Source organism: Cryptomeria japonica, chromosome 4 (genome assembly GCF_030272615.1).
Source record: "Cryptomeria japonica chromosome 4, Sugi_1.0, whole genome shotgun sequence".
Classification (NCBI taxonomy): Eukaryota; Viridiplantae; Streptophyta; class Pinopsida; order Cupressales; family Cupressaceae; genus Cryptomeria; species Cryptomeria japonica.
Window position 1 is genome coordinate 412,619,407 of NC_081408.1, and position 20,080 is coordinate 412,639,486.

The 20,080-nt window shown below is 36.4% G+C and overlaps 1 protein-coding gene across 5 annotated transcripts in view; it reads right to left on the bottom strand.

The window, feature by feature from the left end:
* The window catches only part of LOC131030990 (ATP-dependent Clp protease proteolytic subunit-related protein 2, chloroplastic), a 94,740-nt gene extending 78,443 nt beyond the window's left edge, over nucleotides 1-16,297 (bottom strand). For 2 of the 5 annotated variants that reach the window (XM_057962007.2, XM_057962001.2), the window contains exons 1-2: nucleotides 16,024-16,214; nucleotides 15,847-15,890 (exon numbers count right to left, since the gene is read on the bottom strand). In XM_057962007.2, coding sequence (XP_057817990.2) covers nucleotides 15,847-15,890; nucleotides 16,024-16,097 — 118 coding nt within the window. In that variant the 5' untranslated portion in view covers nucleotides 16,098-16,214. Of the gene's footprint in view, nucleotides 1-15,846; nucleotides 15,891-16,023 lie in introns of all 5 variants that reach the window. The other 3 variants (XM_057961993.2, XM_057962013.2, XM_057961989.2) reach the window with 3 other exon arrangements.
* Nucleotides 16,298-20,080: the final 3,783 nt, after the last annotated feature.

The following is a 20,080-nucleotide window of genomic DNA, read 5'->3' on the forward strand; positions in this document are numbered from 1 at the left end:
TAGCAATAATAGTTCTGATAGAAGTATAACGTGCTACAGGTGCAAAAGTCTCTTCATAGTCTAAGTATTCCTTTTGTGAAAAACCTCTAGCTACAAATCTAGCCTTATATTTCTCTACACTCCCATTAGCTACATGTTTAATTTTAGACAGCCACTTAGAAGAAACAACAGATTTACCTTTGGGCCTAGTAACAATATCCCACACATCATTTTTGATAATGGATTGATACTCCTCCATCATGGCATCCTTCCACACTTGTTGATTTGAGGCTTCTTCAAAATTAGAAGGCTTGGATGCTATAAAGTGACTCATCAAAGCTACATATCCTGCAAACTTATGAGGCCTTTTACTCTCTCTGAAGGTGCCACGAGGGGCTGCATATTTTTCAGCCTCTTCCATAGTGTTTCGAGCCCACAAAGCTCTTTTCTTATTAGCTGGAATATTACTGGGAGTTGCAGAAGTATCTATAGAATCAATTGAATCAACAGGATCAGCAGAGTCTTTTAAATGTGTATTCTCCCTCTGAATCTCTGAAGGTGAATCCGGATCAGCCATATCTATGTCTTGAGGAGACTCAAAGTCTTCTCTATCAAATTCCATGTTAGACTCTTTGGATTTCTTGCAAGCTACATCTTCATCAAAAGACACATCCCTGCTGATTTCAATTTGCTTTTGACCTGGAATGTAGATTTTGTATCCTTTTGAAGATTCACTATAACCAACAAATATGACTTTCTTCCTTGAAGGTTCTACCTTAGTTCTTTTCTCTTTTGGAACATGAATATAGACAGGACATCCAAAAATTCTGAGATGACTAATGTCTGGTTTGATACCTGAAAAAGCTTCTTCTGAGTCATGTTGTCTAGAATTTGATGAGGACTACAGTTCTGAATGTATATTGTTGTCCTGCAAGCCTCTGCCCATAAAAAAGTTTGAAGACTTTGATCATGGATCATAGCCTTCGCTGCCTCAACAATTGTCATGTTCTTTCTTTCAACTACACCATTTTGTTGAGGATTATAAGGGACACAGCACTCCCTCTCAATCCCAGCTTCAACACAGAAGTTATGAAATAAACCAGAAACATATTCTCCCCCATTATTAGATCTTAGAATCTTTATCTTCTTGTTAGATGAATTTTCAACAAGTGCTTTAAATTCTTTAAATATGGACAGCACTTCATCAGATTCTTTAGACTTAAGAAAATAAATCCAACACTTAAGAGAAAAGTCATCAATGAAGGTAACATAATACCAAAAAACACCAAGGGAAGCAACTGACATAGGGCCAAACAAATCAGAGTGAATTAACTCTAGAATATCCTTTGCTCTATTTTCACTACAATGAAAAGTACTCTTAACATTCTTACCTAGAGCACATCCCTTGCAGACACCTTCATGGTTTTGATTCAGCTTTGGAAGACCAACAACTACCTTCTCCATTGAAGACAAAGTTCTGAAATTTAGGTGACCAAATCTTCTATGCCACAGCTCACTTGAGCTTGTAGAATCATGAGCTAATGCTTGAATAGGACGAGTTGAAAGTTTGTAAAGACTATCATGACGAACACCAATCTCACGTGTAGACTGAATGCTGGTGTTCTTCCATGCAAGAACTTTTCCATCAACAAAAGCAACATGATAACCCTTGTCTTCTAATGCTGAAATAGAAATCAGATTCCTCTTAATACCAGGAACAAATAGAATATCACTCAGAAGAAGAGGAATACCAGAATCCAACTGAAAAGAAGTAGAACCAGCACCCTTCACAAAATAACAAGCATCATCACCGATGATAACTTGAAGATGCGAATCTTTTTCCTTCAAGTTGGAGAGGTGTTCACGATAACCAGTGATATGACGGGAGGCTCCACTATCAATAAGCCATGTATCACTATCAGTAGGAATGTTACTGGAGAGAGCAGAAATAAATAAGAACCCTTCTGAATTTTCACTAGACTCTCTATGAGGAGAAACATTTTCAATATTTGTTGTAGCAGCTTGAGGCATGGGTCTAGAAGGACATTCTCTAGCAAAATGACCAAATTTGTCACATTTGAAGCATTGTACCCTAGAGAGATCTTTTCTTTTCTTAGATTCGGGAGCTGAATCAAAATTTCTATCTCTCTTCCTTTTGAAGTTTCCTCTCCTTCCTTTTCTTCTAGATGTATGGGCAGCAAGAACATGATCTTCTTCATGATGAGATTTATGTCCAATTCCTCTTGCCTCCAATCTGCATTCCTCTTGAATGCAATCAACCCTCAATCGATCAAGCTTGGATAATTCATTTCTTCCACTAATAACTTGAATGAAAGATTCCCAAGAGTGAGGAAGACCATTCATGGCCAGCATAACCAGATCTTTATCCTCAATAGAATCACCAATAGCATTGAGTTGATCCTTTAATTCAGTAATCTTCATAAAGAAAGAAACAACAGATTCACCTCTACTCATTTTAATATGAAGGAGTTGACGTCTCAATGCTAGAGCTCTACTAGTACTATTGAATTCATACAAGCTTTGAAGACACTCAAACATCTCTCTGGCTGAATTCAACTTGGATATAACAGGTACTAGATAATCCTTAACAGAATCAATTAGAATCTTTTTAGCCATGAGATTATTCTTCCTCCATTGAGCTTTCTCGATATCATCTGAAGGTTCATCTACAACGGACTTCACATAGTTAAGAAGATCATTTTCTTCTAGCACAATAAGAATCCTAAATTTCCATGAAGTAAAATTGGCTGTGCCATCCAATCTGTCTTCAACTTTGAGTCCATTCACCATGATGAAAACCTTGAAATAAACCAACTAAGGCTCCAAATAAAGAGAATTTCAAAATTAAGCAATCTGATTCTAGATCTTATTTTTATACCCGCTCTGATACCATGTTAAAAATAGAACCAGAATGCTAAAAACATAGATAATAGATCCTGAGAAAGCTTAAGAGAACAAGAACACAACAAATTATCCTGGGAAAACCCTCCACTTGAGGGTGAAAACCTCAACCACGCCAAAAAATAGATTTTATTGAAGTCTCAAAATAAGTACATATCTCTCACACTTAGAAGTCAGTCATTTTAACAATGATTGATAATACTCAAATAGAAGTTGACTATCAAAAATCTGCTTACAAAAATAAAGTAGAAGAAATTGCAATAGAATGAATCTGCACACCCAAATGTTCACCACTGAACATAAATGATCAACTTAGAAAATAAGAGCAGATACAAAGTCGCAGCAAAAGACCTTTCAAAGAATGTTGATCATCTTCTAAATGACCCACGGCACATGAATAAATAACATGTTACAAAAACCCAATAAACTCCTCAAAAAGAAGGCGAAAGACAAATCATAAAGAATGGTGTCAATTACACACCGACATACACAATGAGCTAGCAAACTTTAAGAAAGGAACCAATTTCCAGATAATACAAGTCGGTGACAGTTATGAAGAATACGAAACAAGAAGAAGAAAAACGGATACATTTCCAGCTGAAGATGGCAACCCGAATATGATGAGCACGAGAATTACATTAATACGGCAGCATAATATCTACTGAAGTTATAATCTTTAACAGTTAAGAGGAGCTAAAAAGGGGTATTCCATCTATGACAAAGAGATGTTGGCAATAATGCACGTCTTGAACAAATTCAAACAGTATCTTGTTGGCGGAAGGTTTGTAGTTAAAACAGATCATAACAGCCTCAAATATTTTCTTAATCATAGAGATCTTAATGAGAGGCAACAAAAATGGGTGAATAAGCTCCAAGCCTATGACTTTGACATCGATTATGTCAAAAGAAAAAGAACATATGAAATATCCTAACTATTGATTTTTGATAGAAAATATGGATTTGACTGATTTTAAACTCAGCTCTAATTCTCAACATAAGTAAATTTGTACATGCAATCGAGAAGATAACAGAATTTTTACATACATGGGTCGAATTATGGGCTATTATCAAACCAGACTTGCTGTAGGTTTCAATCTACTTTTTGAACATTCCCAGTCCCTTGATATGCTGCAATTCCCTGAGAAATTTGAATGAGCTGGGATGCTGATTTGTGAGGTGTGATTCTGATTTGAGAAATACGCCTAATTTGCATTTTGAAACCCTTCAATCTTGGTGTATGAATTCTGATTTTTGGCTCTTCCTTCCTCTGATATGAGACTGTAGTTGCAGCTGGCAAAGGTATAACAAACTGAAATAGATTCGAACTAGAACCTGGGGGTTGCATCCAAGTTCCAAGCTCAGGGGTTTCGTCCTAAGGAAAAAGCATAAACACGCCTTCTTGCAAAGAGAAAACTCAGAAATAAATGATCAATAGAATGAATCCAATTCCTCAATTGAACCCTTTAAATAATAACCCAGCCACTGCCAAAAAGCTTCAATGCCTCTAGAAGATTCCTCATTAGCAACTTAGGCAAATAATATAAGTTGTTTCAATTATTAAATGGCCCCCAGGTAAAGTCGCCTAGGAGAGATAACTTTATAACTTTAAAATGGCCCCAACTTAAGTCATGACGAATAATTAAAATATTATGCACAATACTTGAGCTTTTTGGCCTTATTTTAATTATTCAGTCATTCTTTATTAAATGTTGCCTTAGCTCCAAATTGGGGACATTACAACATAGTGGCTGATGCTTTGTCAAGAAGGCCACATGTGTGCACAATTTCAAAAATAGCAGTAGATTGGAAGGAGAAGATACAGGCTGAGCATGCAAAGAATGGTCTTGCTAAAAGTATTCTTGATGGCACGTTACAGGATGAAAGGTACAAGGTGAGAGAGGATATTATTTTCTACAAGGAAAGAATTATGTTGGTGCCTGAAACTAAGTTCAAAGTAAAAAATTTTAAAACATTTCATGACATCCCTATGGCTGGTCACCCTGGTTACTACAAAACATACAGTCAGATCCGTGAGAAGTTTTCTTGGAAAGGGATGAAAGATGATATTCTTAAGTATATTCGTGAATGCCAAATGTGCCAACAAAACAAAAATGAACATACTTACCCTGCTGGTTTACTGCAGCCCCTACCAATTCCTACTCAAAAGTAGGAGAGTATCTCAATGGACTTCATTATAGGGCTTCCCAAGGTGCAAGGGAAGGATTGTATTGATGTGATAGTGGGCAGATTGACCAAGTTTGCTCATTTTTTTGCTATTTCAGCAGGGTATACAGCAATACAGGTGGCAGATCTGTTCTTCAGAGAGGTGTTTAGACTTCATGGAACACCTAAAACTATCATTATAAAATATCCCTTATATTTTTCAATATTTACATTTATTTATTTATTCATGAATATTACTATTAACCGTTATTCACAATAATTATTAAATAAATATTGATTTGCATTTATAATCACAATCAATAATTATTGTTAACTAATATTCACAATAATTATTAAATAGACCCAATAAATATTAATTTGCAATCAATAATAATTAATATTAATTATTAATAGACACAATAAATATTAATTTACAATCAATAATAATTACAGCTATCGATGCATATACATAAGTATATACAGCGATTCCTATATCTTGAAATATATACAACAAAACCTGTGCAGCAATAAGGTTAAGGCAAGGGTAGTGTAGCGATACGAATAAGAGGTAAACCTATATTATTGCATGTCTTATTACACTCGAACAACAACCGGTTCTTAGTAAAAAGGCACGGGTAATTTCATTAAGATAACAAACAACGGGTTAGTCAGCAAGAGGCAATGTTTATAATTAAAAGAGACTTTACTGTTAGAAGGGGACGTGGCTATGAGGACATGACTCTCCAATACCAATGGAGAGATATATATTGCAGATCAGCACTCAAAGGATAGGAGGGATATAAAAAATATATAAAACAAATAATACGAATAAAATCGGATCGGAAGAGGCAGTAACATTCTTGTTTGGGTGGTATGCATGGGGATGTGCTTATTACGTATGCTTAATATATGAAGCCTGACAATGTTTTTGTGCAGAATTTAATAGTAATATTAATACATGAATATTAATAGTAATATTATAGAATGCAATACATATGACAGTCGTATATAATATCATACATAGTGGCAGACCAGATCTGACGCATGCAGATCTGTCTGCCTTTACAACCATTAGATAGACTAATAATTAGTGCCTAGGCAATGGTAGCGTTAATAATTTATATGATAGGTAATATTATTTGATTCATTTATTTATGTATATATATATATAGATATAATGTTTGATCAAACAAATATTCCTGCCATTAATATCAGTAACTAAGGAGAGGTGATGGACTTGTTTCTAAGGGGGGCAGTCTAAATCCAGTCAATAGGTTGTTTCCCAAGAGAGAGTGGGGATCAGCAACCCAAGAACCTTGAGGACAAGGTCCAAAATGGGGTAAGGGCTTGGATCTATAAACTTTGAGGGAAGCCTATCGAAATTGGTATCAAAGCGCTTGGCAACATAGTCATTCTCTTCCTCTTAGACTGGAGTAATGCAAGGGTTAAAGGCCATAATTGTTGAAGTTAATCATCTTAAATTAATTAATGAACAATTTACTTATTAATCAATCAAATCAATAGAATATGGAATGACACACATTTGATTATTTTTGCTGAGCCAGTTTATTATTTTAACTAATCTAAGTCATATTGAAATAAGATTAATTATGATTAAATAGGGGACATTGCACATTAGTGACAGGGACAGCAAATTTATGAGTTTGTTTTGGCAGGAGTTATTCAAGTTATGTGGCACCAAGTTAACTCCTAGCACTAGTTACCACCCTCAGATGGATGGACAGACCAAGACTGTCAACAAATGGGTGGAAGGCTACCTATGCAACTATGTCTCAGGGCAGCAGAAAGCGTGGGTTAAGTCGTTGCATTTGGGGGAGTTTTGCTACAACTCCACCTATCACATGTCTATCAAGATGTCTCATTTCATGGCTTTGTATGGTTATGAAGCTCCCAGCTTCATTGATTTGTTATTTGGAGATAGTAGAGTGCCCAGAGCAAGATATCTCCCACAAGAGAGCCAAGATATTATGAGATCTCTGAGAGATAATATACAACATGCACAGACTCAGCAAAAGTTGTACACTAATCAACACCATATTGAGCGGGAATTCAAGGTAGGAGATATGGTATATCTGAGATTGCAGCCTTATAGACAATCTACTCTCAAGAAGAGTGGAGCTAAGAAGCTAAAGCCCAAATTTTATGGACTGTTCAGAGTTACCAGGAGGGTTGGGGAGGTTGCTTATGAGCTGGAGTTACCAGCTAACAGCAAAGTGCACAATGTCTTCCACGTATAACACCTTAAAAAGGCACTTGGGCATAATGTGATTCCTTCGGCAGAGTTGCATCCTTTGGACGAGGAAGGCAAATTGACATTGATACCTGAGGCAATGATTGATTTCAGGGAGCGTATGGTTAGGAGAAGGGTTATCACTGAATATTTAGTGAAGTGGAAAAGCTTACCAATGGAAGATGCTACATGGGAGAATGAGCAGATTTTGCAGCATCCACAGTTGCAATTGCTTGGGGACAAACAATCTTGGGGAGGGAAGACTATAATGTCCCCTCCTTGCGCCTAGTTAGCATTGGAGTTTCAATAGCCTATTATGAGTCCCTGTAGGCTATGTGGTCATGGTTAAGGGACTTTTGTGTCTTAGTTGAGATCGTGCAGGTGTTCCTTGAGCTTTCTAACAGAGTTGTTTTCTTTAGCAAGGAGCTACTTTGGGTGTTTACTATTTATAGTAAGTCAATGGGCCACCACTCCTTCAGTTAGTGCAAAGTTTCTATTCATATAGTTAGTGAGTTAAAAGGCTTTCGAGAAATATTTGTTTTATTGGCCTTATTAATCTTTTAAAATTTTAAATGTTGCCTTTTAAGTCTTTCAGAAAATACCCCCATGTCCTAGTCAAACAACGTTGTTTTAAAAGGGGGGCCAAAGTATTTCATGACTTAAGGCAAATATTATACCTTATAAGTTGGATGCCTAGTTAAGCGGAAAAAGTTTATTCAAAAAAAAAATGTAATTTATTTCAAAGAGAAGACACATATATAAGGGAATTAAGTGATTTTCGAAAAAGTTTAAATGGAGGGAAAACCCTAAAATTGCCCTAACTCTCCCTCTCATTCTTTTAAAAAGGTGGATGAGCTCTCATTTTGAACATCTTGATTTTGGCAACTTAAGGAAGTGCTGCTGGAGTTTTTCTAGGAAGGACAATCTGCTGGTTTGAGGACAAGTACCCTCAGCTGGGACACCGGTTTCGGTGGTGGAAGACCCACTCAGACTGGTTACTGTTAGAAGATCAAAGTTTCCAGTATTTTGGGTTTGTGTCTTCGGGTGTGAAGATGAAGATTTTCAGTGTGTTTTGAAGACGGTTTGCAGGTTTTGGCGTGGTGAGAGTTTTTTGGGTGAATAGTTTTGATTTGCAGAATACTGGTGTAGATTTTAGCAAAAATCTGGTCATGTTTTGGGTGTGGTTATAGCTGTTCTGTTAACTTTTGATGCTTTCTTGATTGCTGGGCACATTCTTGACAGTATATCAAGGGTAGCAGGTCATCCCAGGTCTGAAATAATAATTTATTTTTCTGAGTTTAATACTGCTGTCAACAAACGATGAGTGTCGGAGCAGATTAGGAGCAGCTAAAGACCTATTTATCAATTCAAGAAGTTGCCTTAGTCCATGCATGCTTTGCTATGGTGCTGGACACATCTCAGAGCTGTCTTTCCTAGTGAATCATGTTGATAACAGGTCTGCAATTTGAATGTTTAATCTGATTTTCAGAATACCGTTGAATTGAAGTCTGATTTGTAATCTTTGGCAATGTCCTCTAAAGCTTGATTGAGGTTTAGTTACAATCTACTCTTGCTATTTCATGTCTTTATGCACATATATTTGTTATATGTTGATTATTATCATAAAAACAAACTAAAGCAAACAAACAGCAAGTACTCTTCATTGGTTTAATATTGCATCATAGTCTTCAAAAAAAAATCAGGGTTGAACTTTACACTTGGTTCTGCTTTACATGCAGTTTGCCTTGTATGCTTCTCTCTTTGTAATGAGATTGATGACTTATAGTACCACTAATGGCAGAACAAAGAGTGGACTCTTTGTTACTGATATCCAGAAGCTCCTCACATTCATCTGCACCAGCCCCCATGAAAGTTTTGAGTCTTGATAGAGATGGGCATTGTAAGAAGAATGTAATTGTGAGATTTTGCCAAGATCAAGAGCTCAATGAAATTTACAATAGAGAAACAAAATAATGATAGGAATAAACTGTATTCTATCAAGATAAAAATACTAATCAACTAGATCATCAATCGTTACATACAATGAATATGAGGCTGCTTATATAGGCAAGGCTATATGAATATGTGAGCACACAAACATGACATGTGTCTCAATAAGAAACAAGGGTAGGTAGGAAATAGGTGTGGTAGGTAGGAGAAACAATATAATATTCCACATGAGGTGGATCACCCACCGAAGGTGGAATTATCACTCCACAATAACTGGATACGATTAAGTAATAACAAGATCACACCATAAAAGGTGGAAATCTCCTACACACACTATCCCAATGTGGCACAAACACCCAAGTGTCTCATACCCAAACCACTATGATATGCATGTACCTAAGTAAACTTAAGTAAGGTGTAATAATATCCAACATGAATAAATAATTACACTAACACCCCCCCTTAAGTGCAACTTAGGGGGATGCACTTGTCTACAATGCAACTAAGCAATGCAAGATGAGTCCCGACTACTAGGCCATGTTAGGTACCCATGTACAAATGCAAATGCACGCAAACCAATGCAATGAAATCTCTCATAAAGCGAGGAAAGAGAGAAAAACCCAATGGAAAAAAAACCCTCCCCCAAAAGAGAGATGAAAACTAGATACAAAGAACTCTCAAAGAAGTATGTGAGGAACAAAAACCCATGTGAGGAAAAAGTTCCCCCCATATGAGAGAAGAAGAGAGGCTAGGTAGCCTCCCCTCAATGTAGAATCTACACCAATGATAGAAGCTCGATGATGTATGAAAAAACTGCTCCACGAACGTCGAACAATGTTCCCCTTAGGAAGAAACAAAACCAAAGGTGTATCCATGAAGTCTCCCCAATCATGAAGGGAAGATGTAGGAAAAAAACTCATGATGAATGGAATCTTTGAAAACTGCTCAAGTGTCCCCATGTCGATGTTGAAAGTTACCCCCTCCAAAGGTGGTAAATTGCGCCACACTGCTAAAAAAGGCACTCCAAGATCTAGTGGAGATGAATGTAGAACAATATCCAAAGACTCACATGTCTCCTCTAAGCATAAAGAGACCTCCTCCAATTGTTGTACAAAAATATCCACAATCATGTCAACGTCAAAAGAATGATCATGTAGAGAATGCACAAGAGGGTCAGAGTGTTCCCTCGCAACAATCGAACAAGGATCATCTTCATCAAAGAAAAGATAAATGTCATCAATGATGTCTCCCAAATCTGCAATGTAGGACTCCACAAACAAACCTGCAATGTCTGCCAAGTAGTCATCCCAATGAACTGAAGCTGAAAGACATGGAATATCCTGAATCACAAGAAGGCAAAATTGTCGCACTAGCTGCATCATCAGGTGCAATAGGTGATGTGATATCAAGAGGAGATGAAATGGAAGGCTCAAGAACGAGGTCACATGTGAGAACACCCAAGTTCAAGTACCCAAAGTTCTCCTCAAAATCTGAATCATCAACATAGGAAGAATCAATCTCATCAATAGGACCAAAATGTGAAAAGGAGTACAACCGAGATGCATGATCAACCACCCCAGTCGCAATGATAGCTCTAGTCTCCAAGTCTTGAATGATAATTGAATCAAGTGTGAACTCCACAATTTTCCTAGTTGCCCCATGTGTGATTTGATAGATGGAAAGAAGATTGTTTGTCAAATGGGGTACACACAACACATCATTGAAGGAGTTATCCCCAATGGCAATAGATCCTTTCCCAATCACATCCATGTATGTATGATTGCCCATCAAAATCTGTGGCATGTGGCAAGGCTCAAATGAAGAAAACATAGACTGTGAAGATGCCATATGATGAGAAGCCCTTGAATCTAGAAGCCATCTCCCTGAATCATGACTTGTAGTAGCACAAAGAGCTTGTCCCTTTCCTTTATCTGTCCCAAAATAGTGATCCTTTCCTTTATCCTTTTCTTTGGAAGCCGAAGTAGACATTCTAGAAGGTAGGTTGATTTTGTTCTTCTCAAGAAGATTCTTCAGCTCATCAATATCCTTCTTGTAACAATGATGTTCATCATGTCCTGACATCTTGCAATATGCACAAAAAAGATTGTCCTTATAAGATTTTCTCTTAGATGGGGATGTAGAATCACCTTGTTGTGGAGAGGAGGATTGTGCTCCATCTTGTTGTGGTTTTGACTTAGGTTGCTTTTGATTCTTGCCTTTTCCTTGATTGCTTTGATTCCTTTTATTAGCCACCAAAGCTTGTGACTTTGAAGATTTGAGAATCCCCATCTTGGTCAACTTAGATTGCTCAAGTATCAACATCTCCATGAATGAATCAAATGAGGGAGAAGTGTATGAGAAACCTTGAGCTAACCTATGGGTGTGAAAGCTAGATACAAAGGCTGCATACTCTGATGGAAGCTTGTCCAACAAGTTATAAACCAATTGAGCATCCTTTTTGTCAATTCCACAATCCTTAAGCTTTGCCCTTAGCTCATTAGCTTTTTTGACATAATCTTGGATTGTATCAAAATCCTTGGGATCCAAAGTTGTGAGTTCGCTATCAAACTTGTAGCCCTTAATCTCATCAACTTGACCATACAATTTCTCAAAAATATCTCAAGCCTCTTTAATTGTAGTACACTTATCAATGTGAAAAATGAGGTAATCTAATACATACTTTCTAAAAGTTCCAAGTGCCATAGCATTCTTACTGAGCCATTCAATTTGAGCATTAAGATCAACCTTAGGATCAGGTGGTGTTGTAATAGTTCCATTTACATAATGAATGAGTCATTTTTCCATTAGTTTACTCCAAGCCTTAATCTTCCATGAAGCATAATTATGAGGAGTTAAAAGTGGAAATTTAGGAGAACCCATAGCACCAATATGAAAAAACACAAGATAGAGAGAGGCACAATCACACAAGACACCCCCCCCAAAATACTCAATCAAGAAACCCCCCCAAAACGGTGATTTGACACTTTATACTTAGTGCATATACAATGGGCCACTTGCAAAACAAGGCAAGGTGGACTTCTGATTTCAATCTTACAAATGCCTTAAATAGGCTATAAGAGACTTCAACAAATACTGCAAGTGATCTAATCTAAGATCCAAGCAAAATACAAGTACCAAATAGGCCAAAAATGATCAAATACTGCAAGTGATCTAATCTAAGATCCAAGCAAAATACAAGTACCAAATAGGCCAAAAATGATCAAATACTGCAAGTGATCTAATCTAAGATCCAAGCAAAATACAAGTACCAAATAGGCCAAAAATGACCAAATACTGCAAGTACAATTTCTACTCAAAATCACTGCAAGCTAATGGCAGATTATGAAAGTGGACAGAAAATTATGCACTTTCAAAAAAAAAAGGCACCTAAAAAGGAGGTCGTATGACCCCAAACGAAGCCTTTGAAGTTGCAAAATCTGGGATTAGTAGACAGGTACAGTCATGAAGATCTGCAAATTCTGAAAAATCCGCCCATCAAAATCAGAAAATTCCTCCACCACTATGAAAAGCATGAATTCTAGCCCATTTCAAAAAAAATTGCACTAGAAAAGGAGCAAAAATGAGCAAGATATGGCCATCTGAACTTGGACTGCAAAACTGAAAAGCTCAATGAGAAGGGGGTGAAAATTTTCAAAAAAATGTTGATGTAGCGCTGACGTCAACAATTCATGAGCTTAAAATTAACGCCCGTCTAGACGTCAAAATGGTTGCCGCTCCCCCTGCAATGACCGTACGGTAGATTACGTCAGCAGTACAAAATATGATGTCAGCAAGGCAACCGAAAATGTTCGTACGGGTGACGTAGCGGACATGTGGCGCTGACGTGGTGTACAATTATGCCGATGTGGCAGGTGAGCTGGCGGGCCTGCGTGGCGAATACGTGGCAGAGGGTCACTGGAGGGGCAGCACAGGCGGTGGTCGAGAGGGTCACCTGCAAGTGAGGCAGCCTGAGCCGACGGCCACGAACTGCAGCGGACCGAAGCACGGAGTGGCGGCGTAGACCGGCGGGGGCCACAAGCGGGGCCACTCGGGAAGGAGGTCGCCGGGGAGGTCAGATGAGGAGGTCGCCAGAGGGGCCGGAAGGATCTGTGAGCTGCACGGTGCCAGGAAGTCAATGCCTGCAACTGGAGGACTTGCAGCGAACGGAACCTGCACTGGAGCAGGGCCGCTCGTCAAGGAGGTACACGTCGGGAATTCACGGGCTACAGAGATCGGCAGCGATACGAGCCTGCAACTCTGTGGGGTACGAAGTCTGCAAAAACATAGAGTACAGAGGTCCGGCAGGGGAGAACCCCCCTAAAACAATAAAAAAAAATTTATTTTTTTTTATTTAAAAACAAAACTTTTGAAATGCCCCCCCATAAAAAAATATTCTGCAGATAATTTAAATAAATTTGAAAATACAGAATAAAATAATATATATATATATGTTTTTTACAAAATCCGTACCGTCTAGCCTAATAGGCTAAATTTTTCCTCCAAAACCGATTTTCTCGAAAATAGGCCGAGTTTATACTCAATTTTTATGGAAACGGCCTCCCAAACTCAACCGTTATGTCCAGATCGTTGTACGACGCACCAAAAAATAGCACCTCCCCAGATCCGAAAATTGAAGCCTCCAAAAGACTAATCAATGACGCTCTAATGGCTCTGATACCATGTGAAATGTTGCCAAGATCAAGAGCTCAATGAAAAGTACAATAGAGAGAAAATAATGATAGGAATAAACTGTATTCTATCAAGATAAAAATACTAATCAACTGGATCATCAATCGTTACATACAATGAATATGAGTCTGCTTGTATAGGCAAGGCTATATGGATATGTGAGCACACAAACATGACATGTGGCTCAATAAGAAACAAGGGTAGGTAGGAAATAGATGTGGTAGGTAGGAGAAACAATATAATATTTCACATGAGGTGGATCACCCACCGAAGATGAAATTATCACTCCACAATAAGTGGATATGATAGAGTAATAACAAGATCACACCATAAAAGGTGGAAATCTCTTACACACACTATCCCAATGTGGCACAAACACCCAAGTGTCTCATACCCAAACTACTATGATATGCATATACCTAAGTAAACTTAAGAAAGGTGTAATAATATCCAACATGAATAAATAATTACACCAACAGTAATGAAGAGTGTTAACCAGTGTTAACCAATTTTTTCTCTGTGAGGATTTAGAACACACTATGTTTGAAGCAATTCAATGATTGAGAGAGGCGTTTTTTTAACCCACTTGCTCTTCCATGTTCACCATGCAAAAGCTTGGTTTTACAAGCAACCTCTCTGCACTATTTCCCCAACCATTGCTCAGCCTAATTGTGACCCACGACAACAGAGCTTAAACTTAAAATATTGTGCTTCTGATCCTGCAACCACCAATATACTTATTTTAGGGAAGAATAAATTTTTAATTGGTATGCAAATCTGGATTAATGATTTTGGTCTGTGCACATTTTATATGGTGGATGTCAACAGATTTGCAGGTAGCACGTTTCAAGAAGGATCGGTAATTGCAGATACACCATTTCATGTGGAGTAGTCTGGACAATTGTTTATGTTCATGACAATTAGAACCAATGTATTCTGCATAGAGATGTAAATCCAGTGATAAGAAATTGTCAATCACTCACCTCTATAATTTGGCTGCATTTTATATTGCATTTAAACTTTGCAATTCAAAATATGTTCACAGGCACACATAAATCCATTTTCTTGGGCCACTGAGTTTTTAAGATTTCTAAGTTCTTCGGATCTTTGAAGGTTATAAAGATGTTGAAATTTTTACAGTCCCCTGGAATTTGGAGATCCTATATTTTTTAAGAATTTTGGAATTTTTACAGTTCCCTGCGGTTTGGCGATTCTATTTTTCCAATTGAGTTGGGATGCGTTTATTATTCACATAGATTATGGACCTAAATGTTTTGTGCATATCGATCAGACAAGGTAGACAAATCCATTAGCAGAACCATATGTTGTTTTCTTCCATTTGGGAAAGTGTCCCTTTTCAACTGGATCCCCTATGCTGAAACATTGCATTTCTAAGGGATAATCTTTGATGGTGAGTACAAGTTCACTGTCTTTGGAAATGCCGACAGTGAATACAACTTCATTGTCTTTAGAAGTGTATTAAATTCAAATTATCTTTTGATTTCAAATTTGAATTGATTAGTGGATTGCGTCAAAGCAGGTCTTTCAGCTTGACCCTAACAGAGTAGTCAAACAATCACATCCACAACATGCATTTATGCGTCCCCCTGACTTTTCTATCAACTCATTCATTGCACCAATTGGCAGAAAGGAAGGGGTTTATAATCACAAAAAATCAAAGTGGGGGAATGTAATCTACACCCAAAGTGCCAAACATGCTCTCTATCTTCTTAACTGTAATTTGTACTTCATTTCTGACTTGGATATGTATGGCCATGGACATGGAATGCCATGATTAAAAAAACTCATAGTAGGTGAGCGAGTAAGTCTGTGAAGCAGAAAAGGATTACAAAACACCACAAGGTTAAAACTTTAAAATCGATTATACGCACCTGAAGATTGAGCGCCAAGCCCACTACGATTCTTAAAAAAGCACCTACAAGACAAGCGACAAAGAAAATGCCTGAGACATGGTACTTAATTTATTTTTGGAGGGTTATGAGAGCTAACCTGGTGGACGAAGGAGAACAAGAAGAAGAATTTATTTTTGGAGGGCTATGAGAGCTAACCTGGTGGACGAAGGAGAACAAGAAGGAGAAGGGGTCCTCGCACACCCTGGAAAAGGGGAAAATATAGCGGCCATTGTTCGTTGATCTGCTTAGTTATCTTCTTCACTTTATATTCTTCGTATTTGTCTGCTCCACGCTTTATCTCTCGTTTCCATCCCTTCTCGTAACGTCCTCGCTGAGAGGACATGAGTGGGGTCTAACTTCGCACCCTCAAGGTCACAAGGGGTTTAGTTGAATTGCCTATTTTCACCATCCTTGTGATTCAACTCTTTATTGTATGGATCCCGGTTATTGGCGATGATTCCTTTTATGAATGTATTACTAATCAATAGATGCATTATTTGGGTCAATAAAATGGAGGTGGGATATTAAAAAAAAATTGATCTAGGAGCATGAGTCTTTAGGTTCGGTTAAAAGTTAAAGATTAAGTGGTATCTATCTCATCAAATTTGTCTAAGGCACGATTTTAGTTTTATCATTTGTGATATCAGAACCTTGCACTCAATAAGACTCGATTTCTAGTGAGCTTATTAAGAACCATTCTACTTGACCACTAGATCAAGGACCCATTGACCAAGTGTGATAATATTAAGCTTATGAAAGTTTTTTTTAATTTTGTTATTTATTAAAAATATGTAAATTCAAGAATATAGATGTTCCAAATATGTTGCATAATAATAGATAAATAATGTTGGTAAAATTCAAAACTCATAGTAATGAAGATGAATCTATTAACAAAATTGAGTATTACTAAGGAGTTAATATTAAGCATTCACAAATTTGTAAAATGAGATTATAAATAAATATTTCTAAGTAAAGTTCCACTTTATCAATCTTGAAACATCTTGCTTTCCTTCATCTTATTACATCATCTTTGTATCTTGTTATATCATTCGTGTGCAACTTGATCAAACCACCCAAAAAAAATGTGAGGGATTAAAATTATACTAAATTTGTTGTGCTTCAACTCATTTTGATCTAGATTATTGGTGCTTTTGGGATGTCTTCCAAATTACAAATAACAAGGTTTCGACCTTATCACAAGTATATCTCTTTTCTAAATACCATTAGATATAATTGTTGTATTGTTCATTTCTTGATTAATACATGGGAATCTCAAGTTAATAGATGAGTATGTTAATAATTTAATCATCACAAATAGTCTTGTTGGCTAGAAAACGGGATATAGACACCAATTCGGAGATATGCTACTACAAACCGGAAATAAGGTTCTAGAATATGTACCTTAGAAGATAGGACATAGTTTAGGGATACTATTTTAAGGGATGTGTTCCCTTTAGGAGATATAAGTAGAAAAGATGGATCTATTTACTAGAATAGAAGATAGATAGAAGAGATAAAGATGATATATAGAAGAGACATATATAAAGGAGATATAAGGAATGTAATGATTATGCATTGACATACGAATACAAAATACTATTGATTTTGGGTCTAATATGTGTATGTGATATTTTATTCTGATTTACAACTTAGTTGTGATTTGGAATACTTTCCTTGTTGCCTCTATAGGACTAAGTATGGGGTAGAAAGACTACAACTACATAAATCCTTTGGGTACAGAACACTGATTTGTATCCCTCAAATCTCTAGCTAACAAATCTTTTCAAAGCATTCTATATACGATATTGATCTTATCTTCATAAATCGGATACTAAATGCACAAGCATCGTGGCAAATTTTAAGTCAACAAATCCATTACAAACTCTAACTAATATGTATAGAATGCAATTAAGACTTTAATATGGTACAAAACTAAGTGATGTCAAATAATTTATATTATGGCTAAACCAATTACCTAAATGGTGGTACTAGTTTCATAAGTGGTAATATAAAGAGATGTGAGAGTGGGTGGAAAGGATTGCATAGGCAATGAAAGAAAAGGTGCAAGAGGTATTTGAGACTTTCAATCATAGTCAACCTAGTGAAGAAAGGAATATATCTCTCTCACAACGCTACCATTAAAATTGTATTTAGTTCAATTCGAGATTGAAGTGATCAAGATAAGCAACAAGAAACACATTATCTTGAGTAGGAGAGAAATTGACAAAAAAATGGCAAATCTAAATAGATCAAAGAGTCTTGTCTCTCCACCAACTTGTGAGAAATAATTCATAGTCATCTTTATTGTTTGAATATGCCAACATCTCTATATAATCACTTCAATAGTGGTGTAAGAATTAAACATTTGATTCCATTTTGAAAATAAGGAGGTATTCTTCTAGGGAATTAGGAATTTTGTTTATGTTTTATAAAATTTATATTGATAAAATTAAGTAAATCATTATATATGCATGTGGAACTATTTGATTCAATCTAATTGGGAAGTGATGGAAGGTGACATAGGTTTAGCTCAAACATGTGTTTTTGTAGTGGTGAGTTGTTATATAAATAATGATACTATTTAAGTCCTATAATAGTCAACCTCCACCTCTTCACATGACTTCACACCAATCAAGCAAAGTAAGTTTATGGCTACCTAAAAAATTCAAACACAACAATTATCCAAAGAAAAAAGTAGTCTTTCTTTATTACAGTTTGTGAATGAGAATTTTTTTTTTTTATCGATAATGAGAATTTCTTTTTGCAGCTATAGTTGTTATTTAATTTACTAATGTTTAGGAAAAAAATATTGGGAGGGTCCCAGTAATGGAACCAAATTATTAGCCATAATACATCTATGTGTACTTGACATAGGCTAAACACTTGTTAGGATCCATACACATTGGCATATTAGTTTGTGACTCCTCATGCAAAGAAACTAGAGTCTCAAAACCCTTTATATAGCCTACATCTATTTTATTCCAATTTAGTCATCTTGTGTAGCTCTTTTAAGAATATATTAGTAAGATGGAATCGTGATTTTATCTTTATAAATGGGTTGTCATAGCTGGTGGAATTTTTATTGCACTATCTCTCACATTCTCATTCCCACTACTTCTTCAAAACTGAAGAACCTACAATTATTATGTGGTTCATCATGGACTGTATCATTATCCTTATATTTTTTAATTTAAGTGCAATAGTTTATAGTCTTATGCTTAAATATTTCTACAACTTATGCCACTAGTTTTTTCTCTTATAAATGTAGCAAAAGCATAGTGTAGAAGATAAGGTGAAGGAGAGAATTATTCAAATACATGTGTGAACCCTTTAAATGATTTATAAAACAAATGGATCAACAACAACAAAAAATTCCAAAAATCCTAATAGAAAGCATACTCATAATAGAGAAAAATGAAAGGAAATAAATACAAAATATACCAAAATATTCATCAAATCTCCATGATATAGGGATGTGCTCCAATATAAAGAATGATGGTATGTAGGTGCTCTTTTTTATTATTACTCAAATGGACATCATGGTGTTAGCATTGAGATGATTGATTAGGTTCTATAGAGATTTTATTAGGAGAAATTTAAAATTTGTAAACTACTACTAGAACAAAAAGATAAAGAGAAAATGAAAGGAAAGATATTACTGATCAATTTTTTCTCTTCTTAATGTCTACCTTGTGAGAGGGGGTTATTCGCCAAGGGTATGGAAAATGGAAAGTGGGAAAAGGTCTAGAGGGGCCTATGAAAATATGTGACTATAAACATAACTAATCGAATAACCACCATGGGACACAATATAGGAGTAATGCAATCCCAAATATTAACACCCTAGAAAAAGGTGACGACAAGAACTCACAAGAGATTAAGGAGAAAATTGAGTTAGAGAAGAAAGAAAGAATGGTTAGGCCTAACAGAGTAGAAAGAAGATAGAGACAAAATTGGAAAGAGAAGAGAGACACAGAAGAAGAATGGAGATAGCTACAAAAACAAGTTTGGAGTGTGCTAATAAGGGTGTTGTTGAGCGCGCCAATATGGGTGCTCTCGGAAGGAAGAGAAGTGGAAACATAGGGGGAAAGACCCTAAAAAGTATAGGTTCATGCCTAAGTGAAGCAGGAAAGATATTAAGAATATTGAAGAAGACTTTGGATGGATATGACAGAGAAAGGAGATTGTTATTAGGGGAAAGTAGTAGAAGTGA